This window comes from Neovison vison, chromosome 5, assembly GCF_020171115.1.
Source record: "Neovison vison isolate M4711 chromosome 5, ASM_NN_V1, whole genome shotgun sequence".
In the NCBI taxonomy this organism is placed as follows: Eukaryota; Metazoa; Chordata; class Mammalia; order Carnivora; family Mustelidae; genus Neogale; species Neogale vison.
The window spans coordinates 93,620,383-93,643,972 of record NC_058095.1 but is presented as its reverse complement, the minus strand read 5'-3'; the positions used below and the strand labels follow the sequence as shown (position 1 = coordinate 93,643,972).

The window sequence follows — 23,590 nt, the reverse complement described above, 5'->3', positions numbered from 1 at the left end:
CCCTTGGGTGCCCATGCGCCAGCCGCCTCGCACCACGTACACCTCAGCCCTGCCCTGTCCTCTGCGCACACAGTCTGTCCGGGAGGATGGGGTTGGGGGAGGGTTGCAGCTGTCCCTGGGGCTGCATCTCTCCCGCATCCCCTCCACCCCCAGGGAAGGAAGCCTTTTCTTGGACAGGAGGCCGACTCTGTCCAGGGGTCTTAACTCTCAGACGCTACTAGGCAGCGATTCAATGACCACACGGGGAAGTTGGTTGCCAGCGGAAGGCAAGGCCCAACCTGGGCGTGTTCTCAGCAGACACCGGAGCCCTAGGAGAGCAGGCAGGGGGAGCTGCGGCCAGTTCACACCAGGTTTACACGAGAATCAGTCTGCAAGCCAACCCCCGCCCTCCACCAGCGCCATCCCCCGCTTGGCAACAGGCCACAAAGCTCGGACTGTGTGCCGCCTCCCTGCTCCGCAGCAGCCAGAGTGTGCCCTGTGGCCAGGGCCGCGGGCTGGCAGGAGGCGGACCCCCGCGAGCGATCGCTCGTGAGAGGTCCTGCCGACAGCTTGCAGGCGCCGGTGAGCCGAGCTGGGGTCCCCGGCCCGGGGGAGTGGCCACGCGGGCAGGTAGCGTCTGGCTCCCTGAACCACCAGGCACCTAGAGCCCACCTCCCAGAACACGAGCCGGAGCTCGGTTCCCGCGGCGTCGCAGCGCCACCTAGTGGCCAGCGCGGGGTGGGCAGCCCGAGGAGCAGCCCCGCCCCCCGGCCCACCTCAGCCATCTCTTAGGGAGCCCTGAGCCCCGACTGGGGATTCCAGGCGGGAGGTCTGATGGGGAGCCACCTGGAGCAAGCTTTCCCTGGAAGTGTGGTTATGAAACACTTCTGGGGAGTCAAAAGCCGCCTCCAAACAGCTGGGCATCGGCAGCACCGGAGGAATCCTCCTGAGCTCCTCACTAGGCTGCGTATTCCTGCCCAGCCTTGAAAACCACCAGACAGAGCCGGCAGGGAGGGTTGGGACGCCAACTGTGGGTAACCCTGTCCGCCCTTTTTCAAAAGGGTACAGTTTAATTTTACCAAACTCTGGCTGCCCACTGAGCCGTAAACGCTGCTGTTGAATAAAATGCAATGTGAGTAAAGGCTCAGCGAATAAAAACAGGCGTCGCCGTTGGCAATGAAGGCAGCTCTCTGGCCAACCCGTCGGCTCCGGATCCCGGTGGCTCCGGACTGAGTTGGGGAAGAGAAACCTGCAGGTTGGACTTTCCCATGGATGCTTGGAGGTGTTGCTCCTTGAAACGATGAAGTTACTGAGTGCCTGCGCTTTACAGTGTGGCAGGGGAGGGCCGATGGCAGCAGGGCTCCACTACGTTAATTTGGGTGCAGTTAAAACAAGAACACTCTGTGCGGACAGCAGCAGCTGTGCAGGGGTCTGGGAGGGTGCCTCGGGCCTGCTGCCCTGGGCTGGAGGCACAGAGCCCCAGGCGGGGCCCTTGGTCCCATGCAGCAGGCTGGTCCCAACTCAGAGCTGCACACCATCTGATCCCCGCTCGGTGCTGGCACAGGTGAAACTGGGAGATGTGGTGAGTGAGGCAAAGGAGCCCGTCCCTCCTGAGTGCATCTTCCCTTCCCGCTGAGGGGGAGAACCCGAGCTTGGTGGGGTGCTCAGGACACCTTGGGTGGCCCTGTTTTTATTTCAGGAAGTTTAAAGAGATTTTGCCAATTTAAGTGAATGAACACCCAGGAAAGGCTCCCAGCCTTTGGTGGTGGCTTTGTTTATTTAAGACTGGGGGTCCAAACTCTCCAACAGGCAGGACTCTGACCCTTGAGGACCATGGACGCGATAACAGGGTGTGGTCCCCGAGTTGCCACTTGACAGCAGGATACGCATGCTGCATCATGGGCACCAGCCATGAGAACAGCTCTCAACTCCAATAGCAGGCAGCAAGTGTCCGGCTTTGAGGTATCGACCCACACTTAACTCCTCCACCACTCCCCTCCTGATGCGCCAGTCCATATCGCCCCTGCGGGGGTGGCGGGCTATACCAGGGTCCTGGGCACAGAGGAGGGCGCTGAGTGAGCTGTCTTCAAAGATCTCCTCTGCCTGCTGCAGGTCACCTGCGGGAGGGGCTGGGGTTCTCTACAGGCAGGAGGAAGCCAGCGCTGACCTCTTTTCCTACATGTGCCAGCGGGCGAGTCACTTCACTTTGGTGAAGTGGAGGTGCTGCTGGGCACCTTGTTTCCCTCGTGTGTAGGGGGAAGGACAGTGGAAAGTAATGGCTATAAAAGTGGAAGACACAAGACACCCCGAAAGGGGAAAAAAAAAAAACAGTTTGGGACAGGTTGACAAGGTTTGATAGGTTGATGACGATTAAGATCGTTAATCAACAGGTAGTCAGCATCAACCATCTGAAGGCGTGGGTAGTTCAGAGGGGAACCACGGTGGTCCTGTCACATCCTGAAGTGACTTGACATGATCTATCGCCTGTATGGGGTCCCTTGTTGGGCAGCTGTTCCGGAGGATGGGCTTGCTGGGGTCTCTGTAGAGTAGTTGTGTCTCCCACATGCCTGCAAAACCCGGGGTCTCCCTTGGAGCCCCAGGAAGGGGCAGGCCCACGTGGACACTGCAGGGTCAGCTGGCCAACCTGAGGCGGGGGAGGGGTGCGGGCAAGTGCTTTCGGGTAGAAAGAGGTGTCCCGCCCGCATTTGGGGGAACTACTCAAGAGCTCCCCAGGATCCTGTGCTCCCCCCACCCCAGGCCCCAGCCCCTCGGCTTGGGGAAAGAGCTCATGATAAGAAACTGCATGACAGTGGCCGTTGTCACTGGAGAGACAGATCTGTGATGATCCAGATAAAACTGACAGGCTTTAGGACACATCATACTCTCTTTGGGGCAGAACCATAGATCTGTTTAGGTCTGATTTTGAAATCAGTGGTGAGGGGACTATCCTCAGTCTTTTGTGTCCTTTTCCAGCCCTGTTCCTGCGGGAACATGCCCCAGGCCATGAAGATGACCTTGCCAAGCAGAGCCTCTGAGATTTTCCCGAGTACAGGGCAGGGCTGCTGGGGGTCTTTGCTGGAAGACAGCTGCAGGGCCCCTGGACCTGCTGTGTCTGGGGAGAGGGGTTCTTGGTGACCATCAGCTGACCCTGACACACGCAGAAAGGGAACACAGCCTGCCAAACATCTCCCTGCCTGGGATCCCCAGCCTCAATTTCCTGGAGCCCAAGAGGGCCAGGCTGACAGGTACATCAAGTGCATATCACAGAAGGTCCCTCAAGTTCATTTTAATATGCTTCAAACACAAATATGCAACACAGAAACTGCAGGGGCCAGATAAATAAGGTGTGACCCCATTCCAATAATCACCAAGTGGGCCAGCCCATCAGCTCCCTCCCCTCCGCGGACATTCCCCCACCCTCACCCCGGAACCTCATCCAGTGTGTGGAGGGCAGGGGTGGTTGCAGGGCTCAGACATGTCTCCCAAACACTAGGAAGAGGCTGGTGAGGGTTGGTGGGTCCTAGGCAGTGGGGAGGCTACAGCGTAGGTCTGTAGAAACCACTCCAGCCCAGGAGGAGGACGGCCGGGAGATTTCCATGTTGAGAGAGGTCCGGGTCCTAATCGTGTGTGGGGCGGGGTGGGGGGCAGGGGTTGTGAGGATGGGACACAGCGTCTGCCGTCCCCCCATGTTTGAGGTTAGGAGCAACACGTGATGGGTGCCAACGACGAAGGAACGAAGCCAGGGCAATGTGGGAATTAGCTCAAGTACCGAAGGGCAGGGCTGGTGAGGGCAACACTTCAGTTCACCCAGTGAGGGGTTACTTAGTTCTAACATCACTATGACTTTGACTGCAATAGGCTAACACACGGTAGCACATTCTAACATAACACTGACTTCTGTATTGCTGTGTAACTGCGTTTAGCAGGTGTCCAAGTGGTTCCTCCCGGGCGGAGCCGAGTGACCGCCAAGCGACGTTTTCAAAGGCGGTGCCTGCTCATAGAATCAATAATTGTGTATTTAGTCAACGTGGCATGATCTACTCTAGTGGAATGCCCAACTCAACATCACAACACCATGCAGAGCTGCTAAAGGAAAAGAGACATGTTTCTTCAATGGGGATCTACTGTGTATGTCCCGAGGATGGGCAAAGACCCTTGGAGGTTTGTTAGAAATGAGATGTCCCTGAGGCCAGCAAGCCCAACCTTGACTCACACGAGGAACACAGACCGGGCCTGTCTTCCGGCCGGCCGCGTGCGAGCCGAGCAGGCAGGGCCCCGGGGTAAGGTGGCCCCTCCTGTGGGGCCATTGCCTCCTGGCTCTGGGGCCCTGGCACATGGGGCATCCCTGCATGAGTCTGCTTGCCTCAGGCAGGCTTGGAGGCAGCCCTGTGCTCGGGACCATTCTGAGGGGCCGTCAGGAGAAAGTGCGGGGTCTTTGTCGCAAACAGGAAACAAAGGCATCGTTATCGTCACCATATCAACTGTTAAAACTACGTCTTTCTCTGTGTGTCATGCTCCTACCATACCACAGCACTACGGGGAGAGCGTTCGTTCACATTCTACGTCTACCTTTTCCAAGACAAATGCCAGTCCAGGAGCCAGGGACCGCCGGCTGGCCTTTCCATCAGGTTCCTCTGTTGGGAAGAACCTCCTGGGCCTAAGAAGGGACCTCTGTCGGCTGTGGTACTGCTTGGTCATCAGGCAGAAAATACGCCTGGCTTTTGCGGGAGGTCGTGTGATGGTCGAGCACAGCTTGGAATGGATCCCAGGATGGAAGGGTTGGTGTTCTGGAAGCCCCTGCTAGAACCCCTGAGCCATCTCAGAGTACAGTGATAGGGTTGGGTTATGGAACCAAACTGATGGGAGGCTGGTTGCCTATGAAATGGGGGCCTGTGGGTCATCTTATGGTGGGATGACCATTTAGAGAATCACATCAGAGCACCCCGGGGCGGATCCCGGAGGACCCTTTCCTACTCTGTGCTCCGTCCGAATACAGATCCTATCAGCAATTTCCCTTCTGGAGGATGGAGCGCGGACGGTCTTGGCCAACTCCAAGGTCATCCTCACCCTCACTCCAGAAGGTCATGTTCCTCCATATTTTCCGGAGGGTGTAGTAGCTTCATGATGGATTCCAAGATGCCACTTAGGAAAAAAGCAAAAACTTGTGTTTACAAGACTGGGTGATTCGCTGTCGTGAGTATCATCGGCAAAACTGCTAAACCCTTCAGGGCTTCCTGCTGCTGTCCTTTAGGCACTCACGACAGGAGTATTAATAATCAAAACTCGCGAATGGAATAGTAGTGACCTCACATCATGTTGACTAAGAAGCAGACTGTTCCAAAGGCAGTTACCGTTCACAAATCGCTGGTGTTTGTGTTAGAGTACCACTTCGTGGTAGGCGGAAAGGCGCTTCTTCTTTGTATCTTTTTTTTTTTCCTTTTTCTATTTTGGGTAGAAATATTCCTGGGAAGCTAGATAGAAATGCATTTTCATATCCCAATAATTCTTAGGCACAAGTTAGAAAACTGCTGACCTTCACCAAAATATGTCAGCACATCATGTTATAAAAAAATGCAATTCAGAACCGCTGCATGTGTATATACGTGTATCTCAATATACACACAGATCGGTGCAGTACACATGATTATTCAATGTATATTCAAAACTGAGCTATTTGTAACTAACCTGAAATTCTGCAGTGAGAGTTCATTGCTCGAGAACAGCTGGGAGTTTCTTTTGGCTCTAACTACGGTCAAACGTTTGCACACCAGACACTACTGTTTACGCTTTCCTAAGTGCCAACACCAGGGCAGTCTTATATGAGGATCAGAAGAGGACTTTGCTTAGGACGCAGCTGTGCAGCTACTGAGCATGCGCGCAGGGCCCGCCGCGGGCCGGCCCCGGGTCATGACTCCCTCGGGGTGGAAGCTCTGGGTTTGCGCGAGCCACGGCTCCCGCAGGCTGCGTGGTGCGGCGTCATCTGGGTGTTGTGCTGACTCTGGCGGGAGAGGAGGGCCCTGAGGAGGAGCCACGGTAAACGGGGGACGTGGGGGAGAGTTTCACTGGGCTCGTTGGGTCCCCCGTTTGGAGCTTCCAAAGCAGCTCTTCGTTAGTTCGGCTCAATCTCTTCTTCTCCTGGGTTTCTTTCTCGACGTATTCCTGGAGATTAGCATTTTCTTCTGACAGTTGTCTGCGTGAGGAGAACAAGAAACAGTCAGGTAGCAATCCTGCGCAGGGGCGGGCGGGGGGACACTGATCGTGAGATTCACCATGCCGGTGGGCTCGGGGCAAGGTAGGAGGCGGTAGGCACCTGCAGGAGGACAGGGACAAGTGGGACTGCGGAGACCAAGAGCCATGGGCCGAAGCATGGTTTCCACTTGTCCCAGGAACACATCTGCTCCCAATAGACTCCCCGTCCCTCTGCCCCACCAGGGGAGGCGCTAGCTGTCCACTGGGCAGAGCAAATGCTGAAGGCAGAAGAGGAAAGTAGGGAGGTGGGGAGCTGGTGTGGGTATGCCGCCAGGAGGCTGGGAGAGAGTGGCAGTCAACACCGAGGACAGCACGGGACAGTGCCATCCGCCTCAGGGCCCCTCCCGGCCTCCCTGCCCCTGGTTGGGGTCTCCATGATAGCACTGCCTTCCCTGGCTGCAAAGGCTGATCTGTGCACCTGCCCGCCTGCTGGACTGGGAGCCCACGGGGACAGGGACCAGAGCTGCCTTCTTTGAATCCCCAGCGTCCAGCTGGGTGTCTGGCACAGAATAGATGCTCAGTTGATGTTTGTTGAGAAAAGGATGTGCTAAATGAAAAACGAATCAAGGCATCCATGCCATCTGTCATGAAGTGTGAGTTGCTCGATTTGTCATATTTTTTTTTTTTTTATAAATGACAGCACCTGTGAGGAACCGAGAGGGCGAAGCTCATTATGTATTTTGCAGCTGGTGAACTTAGCTTGGGCAGCCAGCTCACTTGGATCAAGCCTGGACTGGCTCTTTGAACCAGGGTGCCTTTGTGATTTCCTGGGGAGGTACAGTGGCGCAGGTAGAGCAGAGGCTCCGGCCCTCCTGCCAAAGTGGGGGGAAAGACCTGCTTCCCTTACATGGTCTCCCCTATGACCCTCTGGGATGGGAATGGGCTGCCAACACCCTGAGTTCAGCTGTAGGGCAATGTGTGTGAATGTGTGAAAACATATGCGTGGGGCCTGGGAGGGGGGTACACACAAGAGCGTGTGTGCATTCGAGGGAGCATGACTGTGCAAGTCCGAGCACGTGCACATGAGTGTGCATGTGTGTGACAGGAAGCACAAGGATGTGTGTAAGTGTGTGCACAAGTGTGTGCTTCCCCCAGTGACCCACGTGGATCCAATAAGGAGTACAGCTGAGGAGTGGGCCAGGGCTTGGGCGTGGGGCTCGAGGAGAGGGCTCTGTCCTCCTGGACAAAATGCAGGCACACCTCATGGTACCAGGCTTCACGTTACTGAAACTTGGCAGACACTGTTTTTTTTCTAAGTTGAAGGTTTGTGGCAGCCCTCGGGAGAGCATGGCTGTTGGCGCCAAGCTTCCAACAGCGCTGGCTCACTTCACGTCTCTTGAGTCATATTTTGGTAATTGTTGCAATATTTCAAACTTTTTCATTCTTGTTATATTTGTTAGGCTGATCTGTGGTCAGTGATCTTTGAGGTTACTACCGTAATTGTTTTAGGGTGCCACAAACTGCACCTGTACAAGATCACAAACTTAACCAATGAATGTGTGTGTTCTGACCGCTTGGTTGACCAGGCTTTCCCCATTGCTCTCCCCTCTCCTTGGGTATTGCCCTATTTCCCGATATTGAAGTTAAGCTAGCGAGTAACCTGACAGTGGCCTCTAAGGGTTCAAGTAAAAGGAAGAGTGGCATGTCTCTCCCTTTAAACCAGGGTTTAGTAAGGAAGGCATGTTGAGAGCGTTGATGGGCTGAGAGCTGGGGCCTCTTGTGCCAAACAGGCAGCCCAGTCGGGAGTGCTAAGGAAAGGTTCTTGAAGGGCATTAAAAGTGCTGCTTCAGTGAATACACAAATGATAAGAAAGTGAAACAGCATTTCTGCTGATACGGAGAAAGTTCGAGTGGTCTGGAGAGAAGAACAAACCAGCCCCAGCCTTCCTTTAAGCCAAAGCCTGACCCCGAGCAAAGCCCTAGGTCTCTGTGATTCTGGGAGGGCTGACAGAGGTGAGGAAGCTGCAGAGAGAAGTCTGAAGCTGCAGAGGCTGGTCCATGAGGTTGAAGGAAAGAACAAGCTCCGTAACAGAAAGTACAAGGTGAAGCAGTAAGGGCTGGGGGAGAAGCTGCGGCGAGTTCTCCAGAAGGTCCAGCTATGATAGCGATGAAAGCGGCTACACACCACAGCAGGTTTCCAGTGTAGACAAAACAGCCTTCTACTGGAAGAAGATGCTGTCGAGGACTTTCAGAGCTAGAGAGGAGAAGTCAGTGCCTGGCTTCACAGCTTCAGAGGACAGGCTGACTCTCACGTTAGGAGCTAGTGCAGCTGGTGACTTCAGCTGAAGCCGGGGCTCACTGACCATTCCGAAAATCCTAGGGCCCTTCAGAATGACGCTTAACCTACTCTGTGCTCTAGAAATGGAACAACGAAGCCTGGGTGACAGCACATCTGTTTACATGTTTTACCGAATATGTAGAGCCCCCTGTTGAGAGCGACTGCTGAGAAAAATTCCTGTCAGAAAAATTCCTGTCAGAATGCAACTGCTCACTGACAACGCAGCCGGTCATCTGAGAGCTCTGACGGGGACGTACGAGATGAACGTTGTTGTCATGCCCACTGACACAACATCCATCTAGGAGTAACTTTGACTTTCAAGTCTTAGTCTCTAAGAAACATTCTGTAAGCCTATAGCCATACACAGTGATTCCTCTGATGGATCTGGACAACTGACAACCTTCTGGAAAGGATTCACCATTCGAGATGCCATTAAGAACATTCATGATTGATGGGAAGAGGTCAAAATATCCACATTCACCAGAGCTTGGGAGAGGCTGGTTCCCACCATCCTGGAGGACTTGGAGGGGTTCAGGGCATCCGCGGAGACAGTCACCGCAGAGGTGGTGGGAACAGCAACAGAACTAGAGTTAGAAGTGGGGCGAGAAGATGGGACCGCACGGCTGCCATCTCATGATCAGCCTTGGACGGACGAGGAGCTGCTTCTCGTGGATGAGCCAGGAAAGTGGATTCTTGAGCTGGAATCTGCTCCTGGCGGAGATGCCGTGAAGACTGTTGCAGTGACCACAAAGGATTTAGAATCTAACATCAACTTAGCTGAGAAAGCAGCAGCAGGGTTTCAAAGATTGACCCCAGTTTAGAAAGAAGTTCGCTGTGAGTTAAATGCTACCAAACAGCATCCCACGCTACAGAGGAATGGTTGGTGAAAGGAAGAGTCAGGCGATGTAGCAAACTTCACTGTTTTAAGAAACTGGCACAGACCCCTCCGCCCCCCGCAGCCTTCAGCAGCCCCCACTCTGATCAGTCAGCAGCCATCCTCAGTGAGCCAAGACCATCCACCTGCAAAAAGGTAACAACTCACTGGAAGTGTAGATGATGGCTTGCCTTTTTTAGCAATGAAGTATTTTTAAATGAAGGTGTGTCCGTTGCTTCTTTCGACATAACGGAATTTCACACTTAGTAGACTCTAGGATAGTGTAAATGTGACTGTTCGCTGTACCGAGAAACCATTCATTTGGGGGAAAAGTCATTGGATGGCTTCACTGCAATACTTGCTTGACTGCAGTGGTCTGGAACCGGAACCACAGAAGCTTTGAAGCCTGTCTGGAAGCTGCACCTGGCTGATCAAGCCCAGACTCTGCTTGACTTCGCTCTGACAGCAGAGGGGAGGACCTCCGCATCCTTCCTGGAAGGTTGCAGCCCCGCAGAGCAGGGGATGGAGATGGGAACGGGGTTACTCCTCAGAGCAGCTTCATTCGGCTGCAGGCTTCGCTGGCTTGGTCACTCCCTGCCGTCCTTACTGCCATGACCAGGCTGCCCCAGGACCACAGCTCGGCAGCCGAGGCCCCGTGGTCCCTGCGGCATGTTTTCTTCTTGTCTTCCTATGCAACATGTCAAGAGCCTGTTTTGGGGGAAGCCTCCCAGCTCAGAGGAATGAGACGCAGTGGATGCCGGAATAAACACAGAGCCCTCCCAGGAGCTCAAGAGCAAAGCCGCGTTGTAGGTGATACGTGCTTTGTTAAGCTCAGACACCCAGGCCCACCTACCTTGTGACAACGGTGTTCTGGTCAATCCTTGCTTTGAGGTCTTCATTCTGCTGCTGGAGAACTTGGATCTTTTCTTCTAAGATAATGTTCTTTTCCGCCTACAAAGAAAGCAGTATAAGAGGTTCTCAGCGAGGCCACGACAAAGATAAAAGACCAGTGCCCTTGGCTTCTGACCTTTGGAGGATTATCAAGAATAGTGCTTTGTGGGGCACCTGAGTGGCTCGGTGGGTTGGGTGTCCAGCTCTTGATTTTGGGTCAGGTCATGATCTTGGGGTCATGAGATGGAGCCCCATGTCAGGCTCCCCGCTGAGCCAGAGTCTGCTTGCCCCTCCCCCTTTGCTCCTCCCCCTGCTCATACACTTACTCTCTCTCTCTCTCTAATAAATAAATAAAGTCTTCAAAAAAAAAAAAAAAAGAAACAGTGCTTTGCAAACTGCAGTTTGCAATGTATTAGTCAAGTTAGACAGACGTGAGTAGCATTTCTTTTTTAAGCAAAATAAAACAGAAAATATCAGAGTGCACTCTATATAGTAAAAGTATTTCTTATTCATATTTTAGCTATACATGTTTTTTACATATATGTGTGTGTGTATCCATCAGGTTCCTGTGTAGAATACATTTTTTTAGAGATTTTACTTATTTGAAAAAAAGAGTGAGTGAGAGAGCACAAGTAGGGGGAGTGGCAGGCAGAGGGAAAGGGAGAAGCAGACTCCCCGCTGAGCAGGGTGCTCGATGCGGGCCTTAATCCCAGGACCCTGGGATCATGACCTGAGCCGAAAGCAGACGCTTAACTGACTAAGCCACCCAGGTGCCCCTGGAATATGTTTCTTACATATGTGTGCTCCTGCAGTCAGAGACAAGTTGTCAGACGTGAGTGGACACCATCAGGACCTAGTGTGGCCGATGGCCCCTGGTTCTTCCTGAAGTCAACTGCATAGCATCGGCCTCCCGGGCCCCGGAGTGTATGCTCGATATGACATTCTGAATTAACGGAGGGATAGAAATATAAATAACGTGGACACATTTTTTTCCTTCTGAGGGTATGGGCAGCCAGGAACCTGAAGCCTGAGATGGGCTTGGTATATGATCCAAAAATAACATTTTCCATGGCTATTCTTCTCCTGCAATTTATGCCTTTTTCTCTGTCTGTGTGTCCCTTAGGACCTTGTGGAAGTACAGTTCCATTCTAAGATAAATTCAGAAATAAATAATAAATAATTAATTTATTTTAAAGGTTTTATTTATTTATGAGAGAGAGAGAGGAGAGCATGAGAGGGGAGAGTTCAGAGGAAGAAGCAGACTCCGCACTGAGCAGGGAGCCTGGTGCGGGACTTGATCCTGGGACTCCGGGATCATGACCTAAGCCGAAGGCAGTTGCTTAGCCAACTGAGCCACCCAGCCGCCCAGAAATAAATTATTTCTTGAAGAGAAAATGACAAATTCACTGTTGGGTCTTAATCTTTGAGGAGAACTGTCGTCCTTCCAGGACCAGGACTAGGGGTCAGAGCCAAAGGGCTGGGCTCTGTCCCACAAACTTCTCTACAGCCTTCATCTTTGCTCCCAGGAAATGGGAAGTGATTACACTGCTTCTTGCTTTATGCCTAGAAAGGTTTCTGGAAGGAGAAGTCATGCATGGTTGTAGAATGCCTGGAACATTCTGGCAAAAAACAGCCAAATAAACCCTAAAGTTTGTGGGGGACTAGACAACTGAATGCGGACGGCTCAGCCTGGAGGGTCGTCAGTCCCTGTGTGGGCCTGGCTGGGAAGGACAGGGCTCGGACCTTGCTGGGAAGCTCTGGGCTGTTGGGAGGCACCACAGGGTCACCACGGCCCAGGAAGCTGGTTAGTGGCAGCCATACTGCTGTCTGCCCCCATCCTACCTGATAAGCACGTGCGGTATGAGACGTCTGCAAGGAGTGGGGGCGCTAGATTAAAAGGGACATGACAACTGAATTCAACAGGTGCATCTAGACCGGCTCCAGGGTTGAGAAATTCAGCTTCAAGGGATAGTTCAGACACAAGCAGGGAACTTTACAAAGTAGATGAGATGATCCGTGACTGAGATGGCAAGTAAGATCTGCTGGCTGGGAGAAAGCAGGATACAAAGTTCTCCCTGTGTGGGGCATGTCCACAGTACCAAGGAAAAGTTCTGGGAAGTACTAACAGCACTTGGAAACATATTCTAATTTTCTTGATTCTGTTTATCTTCTAATTTTCATAATGCATGTCTTTTCTTTTTATAGCATCAAGTTATGTTTAAATATAACAGTAAAAAAGGGGACAAAGGTCTATCGGAGAGCCTTAGGCCAACCTCCGCCTCAAGATGGTGTCTCCTTGCAAGGTGGCTGCTCTGCTACCAACCTCGAATGACTTGTCTCCAGCTCTAGCTTTTGCACCACCCTTGTGCCTGCCGGGGAGGGGAGTGAGCTCAGGGGGGGCTCCGTTTCCCCAAAGGGGCGCCTTTTCTAGTTCTGCGGAAGCCAGCTTGAAGGGGAGGTAGAGGGTTATGAGACCAGGCACCGGGGCCTGGGCCTGGACTCCCAACCTCTGGGTGAGATACGCCCTCTGCCTAGACCTCCATCTGCACCTGAATCTATGAAAGGAGCCTCTGGATGGTCCCTGCTCCAGCGGATTGCTGTCTGGGGTTAAAGAACAAAGACTTAAAGTGCTTTGTGCAGTTCCTGGCCTACACCTCCGTGATGCTGCACTTAACGCTGGCTTACCACCCGTCCTGTCCTTCGCAGAGAGGAGGGAGGAAGCAGCAGTCCGCCAGGGGAGGAGGGATGGATGGGGGATGGAGGTGTGCAGTGCCAGGCCACCTCGGATTCCTTATCAGAATTCCTCGCTTCCTAAGAAAGGTCTTGAGACTTGGCCATGGCATTTTCTGCTCAGGTGTAAGGGATGGACAGGGAAGGGCCCAGCCTCTGCAGACAGTGAGTGAGGACGTCTGTGAGGCCCACACGGCATACCACTCAGGTTACTGGGGCTCTCCCAAGGAGGCAGGCTGACTCACCAGTTTTTCCAGCTCAATAATCTTCTTTTCCTGCTGGTGTATTTGCTGATTCTTCATCTCTAATACCTGCTTCAGACTCTTCATGTCTTCTTCCAAGTGCTGATAGGGAGCCAATGCGATCTACAACAGCGGAGAGCGAGGGCTATTTAGCAGGGGGCCCAGCAAAAGCCCAGTATTCCCCAGTGCCATGAATTCAGCAAAATCTAGCCTTCTGTAGCAAGCTTCCTGGTAGGCAATGGAGTGTGAATGTGAGCCCACTCACAGCCTTCCCTGATAAAGATGCTCACTGGTTTCCCACTGGAAATGCTAGGAGAAATCCAGCTCCCTGGGGAATGAGAGAGGTAAAGCTATCATCCACCAAAAAGTTTGGATTCGGGGAGGGCTGGATGTTACCAGCCCATCCCCCAATGGGAACCCCTGGGGTCAAAAGTCTAAATTCATCACTAGCTTTTAACATGGAACCAGACTGCTTGATTCACCAGACAAGTTGTGATTTGCAGGTCTCCCCTGGGCCCATGCAGAGTGGGGGTGGGAGCATCCTTGCAGGGGAAAGGAGCAAAGTAGTTGAAAAAGCAGAAAAGGCACTTTAGAAAAAGAAATGCTATAGTGAGGTTGCTGGGTATAATGACAAGAACGACAACAACAAAATATAGGACATTGAGTCAAGAGTTCCCAACAAACCACCTTTTTTTTAAAGTATAAATATTACATGGGATATACTTATACTAAAAAAATTCACCTCTTTATAATTCAAGTTTAACTGGGTGTCACATATTTTATCTGGCAACCCTCCATCAGTGGGAGGGAGTTTTGCCAGCTTTTCTGGAAACCACTCCACTCCCCCTACTAAGGCAGGTGTGAGTGGTGCCCCTGTACCAGCACAACCAAAGCTGGGGGAGAATGGAGCGGAAGGAGGGGGGTCCCAGCTGGGGTGCAGAGCTCCCAGGAGCTCCGGGACAGCAGCTGGGGAGCAGTGTGCCATCTGGCAGAGATAACATGTCACTGGAGAAACCCACAGCTGTCTTCTGTGTCAGAAGAGACACAGACAGGGTACTGACAGGGACCTCTTCTGGCCGGCTGTCACTCTGGCCACAGATCCACACAGAGGTCCGCTCCAGGGGAGACCGCTGTGGGGACTCCCGGGGTGAAGCCCCCCTGGGAGCCAAGAGGCCTGGGGAGCATGACTACCTCCAGCTGTTCTTCCGTGTTCTTCCTCAGAGCCTCCTCAAAGCGTCTGGCTCGGTCCCGCAGAGACTGGCTCTGGAAGGTCAGCGTGTCTACCTGGTCCTGCAGGGAATGACAAGAAGCCCAGCTTAGTCCACCGCAGACACAGTGGCCTGGGCAGCTGTGAGGGGAGGGCTACCCGGCCTGGCGCACTCTCTGCGGGGTCAAGAGATCAGAGGCTGCTTGGATCGCCTGTCCCACGGGCGTCACCAAGAGGGCGTCACGTGGCATTGAGGCTGCACATGAAGCGTCCTGACCCTGGGGTGTGGGAGAACTCAGAGCAGGTGTCTCGACTTCAAGGTTCCTGCCAACATGAGTGTGCTGCCCTTCCTCTCCAAATCGGCAGCTTGTTGAAGGGAGGCAACACACCAGCCATGGGGCAGCTCTCTGTGTGCAGGCTGAGATGATAGTGAGTCCGAGGAGGAACCATTTCCTGCCCTGGCTGCTGGGGCAGGTGCAACAGCCCTCAGCCTCCCTTGCAACCCCAGCAACGCCTAATCACTGCCGCCAGCAAAGGATGCCAGGCAGTGGGCTTTCTCGCAATGCTAGATGGTGCCTCGATTGCACAGAGGATCCCAAAGTTCTCCACCCCACGGCACTGTTTCTGTGACATTAAAATGAAGGGACTTAGGGTCTCCCCAGGAACTCTTCGGACAACAGAAATGGCCTCATCTCCCTCATTTTAAGAGCAAGGTATTGTAAATTATGTAATCCCACATAAAAACCCCGTCCTGGAGGAAGCCCTGGCTTGCCTACTTTCTCTATCTCGCCAGAGGACCCTGTTCAGCAAACCATCTTTGGCAGGTGCTTTTCCTCTTTTTTTCTTTTCCTTCTTTCTTTATTTCCTTTTTTGTTTGTTTGTTTGTTTCCAATTATTTCTGATTTCATTTTGAAGAAAAAAGCCCCCACAGTGTCATTAAACACAAAGTCTGGTGCATTAGGGCGACAGAGTTGTCATGGGTGGTCTGCACACACACACGGGAGCTGGGGAATGTAAATCCCAGCCCAGTGCAACCCCGGCTGGGGTCTGGCACAGTCACTGGGCGGTGCGGTCATCTTCTAGAATGGGACGACACACAGCTGTACCACTACCCAGCTCCCACACCAAACTTGTCCACGCTGTCCAAACAATGAAAGATGCATCTGGCTAACGCCCCCTGGGATGGATCTAAAATGTCAAACTGTGTTTTTTCTGCCTTATTCACCAGGACTCAAAATAGATCCACAGGCACACAATGGTGCCCTCCAGCAATCAGGCAGAAGAGACTGTTTTTCAGCTTGGGGTGGCTCCTTTGAGTCCAGTGGAGAGGCAGAAAGGCCCAACTGGTGACCCAGCATAGCAAAGGCCACTCAGGAATTAACCAGTGGCGTGACAGTAACAGCAGTAAATGTAACAGTGCTGAAACTATTACGACAGCGACAGCAGCTCCTTACTAACATCTACTGTGAGCCAACTTAATGCTCTGCACTTTACATCCGTTACTTCCCTTAATCTGCTCACACCTTGAGGAATGTACTGTTATCGCACCCATTTTACAGATGAGTAAAGCAAGGTTTACAGAGCTTATGTGACTGTCCATGATTTCAAAGCTACTAGGAGGAGGTACACTGGGCATTTAAACTCAAAGCCTCACATCTCTTATCCCTGGACCTGTTTCGCTACCCACCAGAAGCCCAGAAATTTTGGCTTAAACAATCCCATCCTCTCTGTACCAAACAACCCAGATGAATTCTGCCCATGGAGCGTTACAACCAAACTCTGTACAGTTCATGACAATTTAATGTTAGTGGCAGAATGAAGACTCATATGTGATAGAAAACTCTCACTTTTTTTGGTTTTGGGACTGGAGGGGTTTGTTACATCACGGTGTGGTCCTGGTTTATGTCCTGGCAGGGAGTGCATCTGATGGTATGGGATGTGGGGCACATGAAGGCAGTTTGGGGTTAGGTGCTGCAGCTGAGCCATGTGAGGACTGCACGGGCATAGTGCAGAAGCATCAGCGGACAGATGGATGGAGAGGTAGGGGATGGGGTGGGGGGGCTCACAGCAGGTGGTTGCCCATTTTAAAACTTTTGCATAGTACATTCAGTAGCTGTGACGCTGGTTAGCTCCACAATCCTGGGTTCTTTTCTTGGAGATCAGGCTCTGTGCAATGAACATTGCCAGGGGAAAGTACGCCCTCAAAGAAGCAAAATTCCTACCTTTGTCTTACAGTTTTAGTCATCACCTTCCATAATTTCCAGATGTGAGTGCTCCTAATAATTAACAAATAATCTTGTTATAATTGAGGCAACCTTAGTTGGGAATGGAAGCCAGGCCACAGACCTTGCCCTTGCTTCCTAGGCGGCTCCGTCCTATGGGTGGCGGTGGCCTAGGTCTCCAGAAGGAAGGAGGGAGAAGCACGTGACTGGTGAGAGCAGTCATTCTCCCCGTAGAGGTCAGAAGGAAGCCAGGCAGCTCCCTGGCCTCTGAGACCCACATTTTCTGCAGGTGGGCAGTGGAAAGCAAAGAAGGTTCTTCTCATCTCACCCACCTCCAGGTGATTAAAGAAAGCCCCTTTTATAATTCCCAGAACATATGCTATGAATGACCCCTTTATTCCCCCTGCCTGGAATGTTCTCCTCCTCAAGTCCTCCCTTTCGTTTGGACACAGCTCAGGTGCCCCTCTGAGCATGGCAAGTGGGGAGCAGTGTCTTGGAACTCCTGTGTGCTCACTAATGGTATCATTCATGGGGTGTACATCTGTGTTACCTTTTGTGTTGTCTGTCACTGTTCAGGTCACAACTGTCTGAGCAGACAGTAACTTCTCAAAGAGCAGGGAGTCTGTCCCATTTACCTCTATATTCCAGCACTTAGTATGGAATCCAATACACAGCAGATGCTGGGTCAATGTCGGCATTTATCTAGATATCAGAGTTAAGAGAATGAATATTAACCTGTAAGGACAGCCGCAGCTTTTCAAAATTTTCTTCCAATTCTTTCTTTTCAAGCTCATGGGTAGACATCAGTTCTGGAGAGAAGAGATCAGATAGTCAAGTTGGTCTTTTGAAAAGGATCAAACAAGACTCTGCCAGACTTAGGATGTAGGTAAATAAGGGACACTGGCCAATAGCTCCATACTTGGAAATCAAATGCAAAGACTAGGACAAAGAAGGAAAAGAAGGGAAAGAAGAAAGAAATGAGGGAGGGAAGCAGACAGAACACAATTGTGTAGGGGCACCTTGGTGGCTCATTAGGTTAAGAGTCCAACTCTTGATTTCCTCTCAGGTCATCATCTCAAGATCATGAGATCGAGACCCACATTGGGTTTTACGCTGAGCGTGGAGCCTGCTTAAAATTCTCTATCTCCCTCCACCCCTTTCCCACTCCCTCTAAAAAAAAAAAAAAAAAAAAGCCACAATTGTGCTTACGAGCACATGCACACCCATTCTTTCAACCTGCTCTACACCACTCTGTATCTATCTGTATCTATCTCCACGATACTTGTCATTCTCCAAGTTTTCCTCAGGTAGAACAGCTGGGTCATCAATGTTAAATCACTCCCCTTTCCACCATGATGCAGCAATCTGGGGCTGAAGAAGGTGGCCTTCCAGGGAGCGTGTTGCTGTGAGCAGCCATGCTGCCAGCCTGGGCTTGCTGGGGAATAGCTGTGTGAAGGGGGCCAGGGCTGCATCTGCAAGGACACCTTGGTGGCCTCTGGGCCACACTTTGGAAACCACAGATCTCAAAGATTTGCTTGAGCAAAGAATTGATATTAAGACACTTGGACAGAAGGAAGGACTAATTGGACTGGTTCCTCTTGGAGAGTTGGGAACAATTCTATGCTGTGAAAAGTGTCATTCCAGTAATAATTTGCAAGTTAGGCAGAAAGAGATGTCATATAAGAGTTATTAGTGAGTGGATTCTATTTTCCTCCAGATGGAAAGAATCTTATTAGCTGGGTGAAGCGCATCTCATTCTAACTACACAAGCAATTTGTTTTCATCTCATAACTGCATGGAGGAAAGGTCCCATTAATCAGCCAGGATCACATGCTTAGAACAGGAGAGCACTGGAGGCCAGCAATTATCATTCTGGCTGGCATGAGCTGCAATTAGGAAAGACTTTGTGGTTTCCACTGACCCAAATCTTTTAAGTAAGGATGGCAAAAGTCTCTAAGAAATCCAGTTGTTTATAGCTGAAATTTACATTTGGGGGAAAAAAAAAAGTTTGTGCTGATTTCACTGACATAAAACCATGTAGGCTTCTGGTCCACTTGGCTCTGTCTACATGATTAGTTTTAATAGTCATCGAAAGCATCGCCCTGATCATAGTAATAAATTTCTTATCTATCATTAAATATGCCTATGTTCCCTTGACATTTAAATGACTTGGATGTGGTATCTAAGTGAGATTTCATTCACCAGAAAACCCTACCAGGTTTATTTTTATGAAAATATAGAAGCAAAAGGCAACAAACACTGCAGTTCATTGCACTATTTCCATTCATATTCCCTTTCCAGAGACCATTTTCCTACAGTGCAGTGATGGATTTTAGGACACTTTCAGATGATCCAAAAAACCCAAGATCAAAGCTAGTAACTACTCAGGAGATGGTATAAACCATCACTAGTATCTATAATAAATTTCACTATTTTACGGTCATGACATTTTGTCCCATGCTTAATACTGTGCTCAAAAACAATGGTTCTCAAATTTGGCTGGATGTTAGAATCATCTTGGGGGATTTAAAAAATCCTGATGCCTAGCCTGCACCCCAAAGTAATTAAATTAGCATCTCTGCAGTGGGATTTACATATCAGTATTAAAAAAAAAATCCCCAGGTAGTTCCAATGTACAGCCAAGAGTGGGGATTGGTACTCTAAGTGGGAGACATGCTCGCAGGACATAGGTAATACATTTAAGTAGTTCTCAGGGACGTGCTCTTCCTTGCCTCCAGCATGGACTTTTTCATATACAAATAAATCCCAGAGATGGTGGGGCTGGTGCTTGAGGGAAGCAAAACATGAGTACTGATTGTCGCACAGTGGGCTTTGTGGTTTTCAAAGAACATTTAAAAAAATAAATTTTAAAAAATCTGATGTTGGGGGCACCTGGGTGGCTCAGTGGGTTAAGCCGCTGCCTTCAGCTCAGGTCATGATCTCAGGGTCCTGGGATCGAGTTCTGCATCTGGCTCTCTGCTCAGCAGGGAGCCTACTTCCCTCTCTCTCTCTCTCTCTCTGCCTGTCTCTCTGCCTACTTGTGATCTCTCTGTCAAATAAATAAATAAATAAAATCTTTAAAAAAATCTGATGTTGGCCACAAATCAATCAATGTGATATAACACATTAATAAAAGACAGAACAAGAACCATATGATACTCTCAATAGATGCTGAAAAAGCATTTGACAAAGTACAGCATCCCTTCCTGATCAAAACTCTTCTAAGTGTAGGGCTAGAGGGCACATACCTCAATATTATCAAAGCCATCTATGAAAAACCCACTGCAAATATCATTCTCAATGGAGAAAAACTGAAAGCTTTTCCGCTAAGGTCAGGAACATGGCAGGGATGTCCATTATCACCACTGCTATTCAACATGGTACTAGAAGTCCTAGCCTCAGCAATCAGACAACAAAAGGAAATGAAAGGCATCCAAACCGGCAAAGAAGTGGTCAAACTATCACTCTTAGCAGATGATATGATATTATATGTGGAAAACCCAAAAGACTCCACTCCAAAACTGCTAGAACTTGTACAGGAATTCAGTAAAGTGTCAGGATATAAAATCAATGCACAGAAATCAGTTGCATTTCTCTACACCAACAACAAGACAGAAGAAAGAGAAATCAAGGAGTCAATCCCATTTACACTTGCACCCAAAACTATAAGATACCTAGGAATAAACCTAACCAAAGAGGCTAAGAATCTATACTCAGAAAACTATACAGTACTCATGAAAGAAATTGAGGAAGACACAAAGAAATGGAAAAATGTTCCATGCTCCTGGATTGGAAGAATAAATATTGTGAAAATGTCTATGCTACCTAAAGCAATCTACACATTTAATGCAATTCCTATCAAAGTACCATCCATCTTTTTCAAAGAAATGGAACAAATAATCCTAAAATTTATATGGAACCAGAAAAGACCTCGAATAGCCAAAGGAATATTGAAAAAGAAAGCCAAAGTTGGTGGCATCACAATTCCAGACTTCAAGCTCTATTACAAAGCTGTCATCATCAAGACAGCATGGTATTGGCACAAAAACAGACACATAGATCAATGGAACAGAATAGAGAGCCCAGAAATAGACCCTCAACTCTATGGTCAACTAATCTTCGACAAAGCAGGAAAGAATGTCCAATGGAAAAAAGACAGCCTTTTCAATAAATGGTGTTGGGAAAATTGGACAGCCACATGCAGAGAAATGAAATTGGACCATTTCCTTACACCACACACAAAAATAGACTCAAAATGGATGAAGGACCTCAATGTGAGAAAGGAATCCATCCATATCCTTGAGGAGAACACAGGCAGCAACCTCTTCGACCTCAGCCGCAGCAACATCCTCCTAGGAACATCGCCAAAGACAAGGGAGCAAGGGCAAAGATGAACTATTGGGATTTCATCAAGATCAAAAGCTTTTGCACAACAAAGGAAACAGTTAACAAAACCAAAAGACAACTGACAGAATGGGAGAAGATATTTGCAAACGACATATCAGATAAAGGGCTAGTGTCCAAAATCTATAAAGAACTTAGCAAACTCAACACCCAAAGAACAAATAATCCAATCAAGAAATGGGCAGAAGACATGAACAGACATTTCTGCAAAGAAGACATCCAGATGGCCAACAGACACATGAAAAAGTGCTCCATATCACTCGGCTTCAGGGAAATACAAATCAAAACCACAATGAGATATCACCTCACACCAGCCAGAATGGCTCAAATTAACAAGTCAGGAAATGACAGATGCTTGTGAGGATGCGGAGAAAGGGGAACCCTCCTAAACTGTTGGTGGGAATGCAAGCTGGTGCAACCACTCTGGAAAATAGCATGGAGGTTCCTCAAAATGTTGAAAATAGAACTACCCTACGACCCAGCAATTGCACTACTGGGAATTTACCCTAAAGATACAAACGTAGTGATCCGAAGGGGCACGTGCACCCGAATGTTTATAGCAGCAATATTTACAACAGCCAAACTATGGAAAGAACCTAGATGTCCATCAACAGATGAATGGATAAAGAAGATGTGGCATATATACACAATGGAATACTATGCAGCCATCAAAAGAAATGAAATCTTGCCATTTGCGATGACGTGGATGGAACTAGAGGGTATCATGCTTAGCGAAATAAGTCCATCGGAGAAAGACAACTATCATATGATCTCCTTGATATGAGGAAGTGGAGATGCAACATGGGGGGTTAAGGAGGTAGGCGAAGAATAAATGAAACAAGATGAGATTGGGAGGGAGACAAACCATAAGTGACTCTTAATCTCACAAAACAAACTGAGGGTTGCTGGGGGGAGGGGGGGTGGAGAGGGGGGTGGGGTCATGGACATTGGGGAGGGTATGTGCTATGGTGAGTGCTGTGTAGTGTATAAACGTGATGATTCACAGACCTGTATCCCTGGGGATAAAAATATATTATATGTTTTTAAAAAATAAAAAATTAAGAAAGAAAAATCTGATGTTGGGCCACCGGGGTAGTGCAGTGGTTAAGCATCTGACTTTTGGTTTTGGCTCAGGTCGTGATCTCAGAGTTATGAGATAGATCCCTGCATCAGGTTCCGTGCTTAGCATGGAGTCTGCTTGAGATCCTCTCTCCCTCTCCCTCTGTCCCTCCCCCTCATGCTCTCTCTCTCTAAAATAAATAAATACATCTTTAAAAAAAAACCTCCATGTTAACTTTCAAACTCTTAAAAATCATTAATCTATTTATTGAATTTCATTGCTTTTAATATGCTTTAACAACCAGTTAACTAGGGAAAAAGGTGAGGTGGGGCGAGAAATTGAAAAATAAATCATATATACTAATGGAAATGCATGTCAAAGGTGTAAAAAAGCTTCTTTCACAAAGTAATAATCTTAGTAAGACATGGTAGATGTTGTTACTGTTGTCATGACCCATAAAAAACCTCTACATATTGAAAGATCATTCAAAGTTACAAAAAGTGTAAAAAGAAAGATTTGGAACTCCCTGGGGAATGTGGTGTCTGAGTATGAGGTATGGAGGCCTAGATCCAGCCGGACTCTGCTGTGGCTCTGAACACACCACAAGTGTGGGGAAAGCCCACCCATCTCGGGGTCGCCATTTTGTTTTAAAAGGCTACACAGGATTTCCAGGCCTACTTTGAAAGAGTGGTTCTCCAGCTTTGAAACACATTAGAATGATCTCAGAAAGCCCACAGCAGCTACATGGGATTCCCAGGTGGAACCCAGGCTGGTGTCCGTCCCCTGGCACAGCTCCTTGGGGTTCTCATATCCGGGCAAGTTTGACAGTAAATGCTTCTGAGGAAAGGAATAGTTACCTGGATGGATCCTGGATTTTTCATCTCTTCTTTCCATAAGAAGCAACACAAAAGACACACCAGGATGGAGAGGAGGGGGAAACGGGAAGAGGAGCAAGAGAGGAAGGGTGGCAGCAACGTCTTGGCTTGCACAGCCCACCACAAAAGGCTGCCCACATCGAGGCTGGTAGCTACCTTGAACTTTGTGGTGGTGGTCATCCTGTAGGATTGCAATGGCTACCGTGTGGTTATTTTCCATCTCTAGGAGAGCAGCCTCATGGCTGGTTGTGAGATCTTCTACCTGGAGGAGAACACAGCTATAGTTACACACAGAGATGGAGGAATGGGTGGCAGGAGTGTCCTCGCTGCTTGGAGAACGCAGTTGGTATTCAACTAGTGGAGCGATCTGTGACCAAAACGTCGAGGACAAGCCATTTCACTGAGGTGACATCCATCTTGGTCTTGCACCAAGGCAGGGGAGCTAGGATTTGGTGATGAGGTGGTAGCCCCGTAAGTCAGGAGGAGGTCACAGGGAAGTCACCGCCTCAGCCCAGCTGTCTGTAGGAGGCTGGCAGCTCCCAGTGGGGGACAGCTGCCTGAGCCAGCTCTTTACTGCCCA

The 23,590-nt window shown here is 49.8% G+C and overlaps 1 protein-coding gene across 2 annotated transcripts in view; it reads right to left on the bottom strand.

Moving 5' to 3' along the window:
• Window positions 1-3,250: 3,250 nt before the first annotated feature.
• Window positions 3,251-23,590, bottom strand: part of MTUS2 (microtubule associated scaffold protein 2) — a 589,758-nt gene continuing 569,418 nt past the window's right edge. For both annotated transcript variants that reach the window (XM_044249524.1, XM_044249525.1), the window contains 6 exons: window positions 23,167-23,272; window positions 17,407-17,480; window positions 14,434-14,532; window positions 13,246-13,365; window positions 10,233-10,330; window positions 3,251-6,169 (listed from right to left, as the gene is read on the bottom strand). In XM_044249524.1, the coding sequence (XP_044105459.1) occupies window positions 5,956-6,169; window positions 10,233-10,330; window positions 13,246-13,365; window positions 14,434-14,532; window positions 17,407-17,480; window positions 23,167-23,272 (711 nt within the window). In that variant the 3' untranslated portion in view covers window positions 3,251-5,955. The remainder of the gene's footprint in view (window positions 6,170-10,232; window positions 10,331-13,245; window positions 13,366-14,433; window positions 14,533-17,406; window positions 17,481-23,166; window positions 23,273-23,590) is intronic.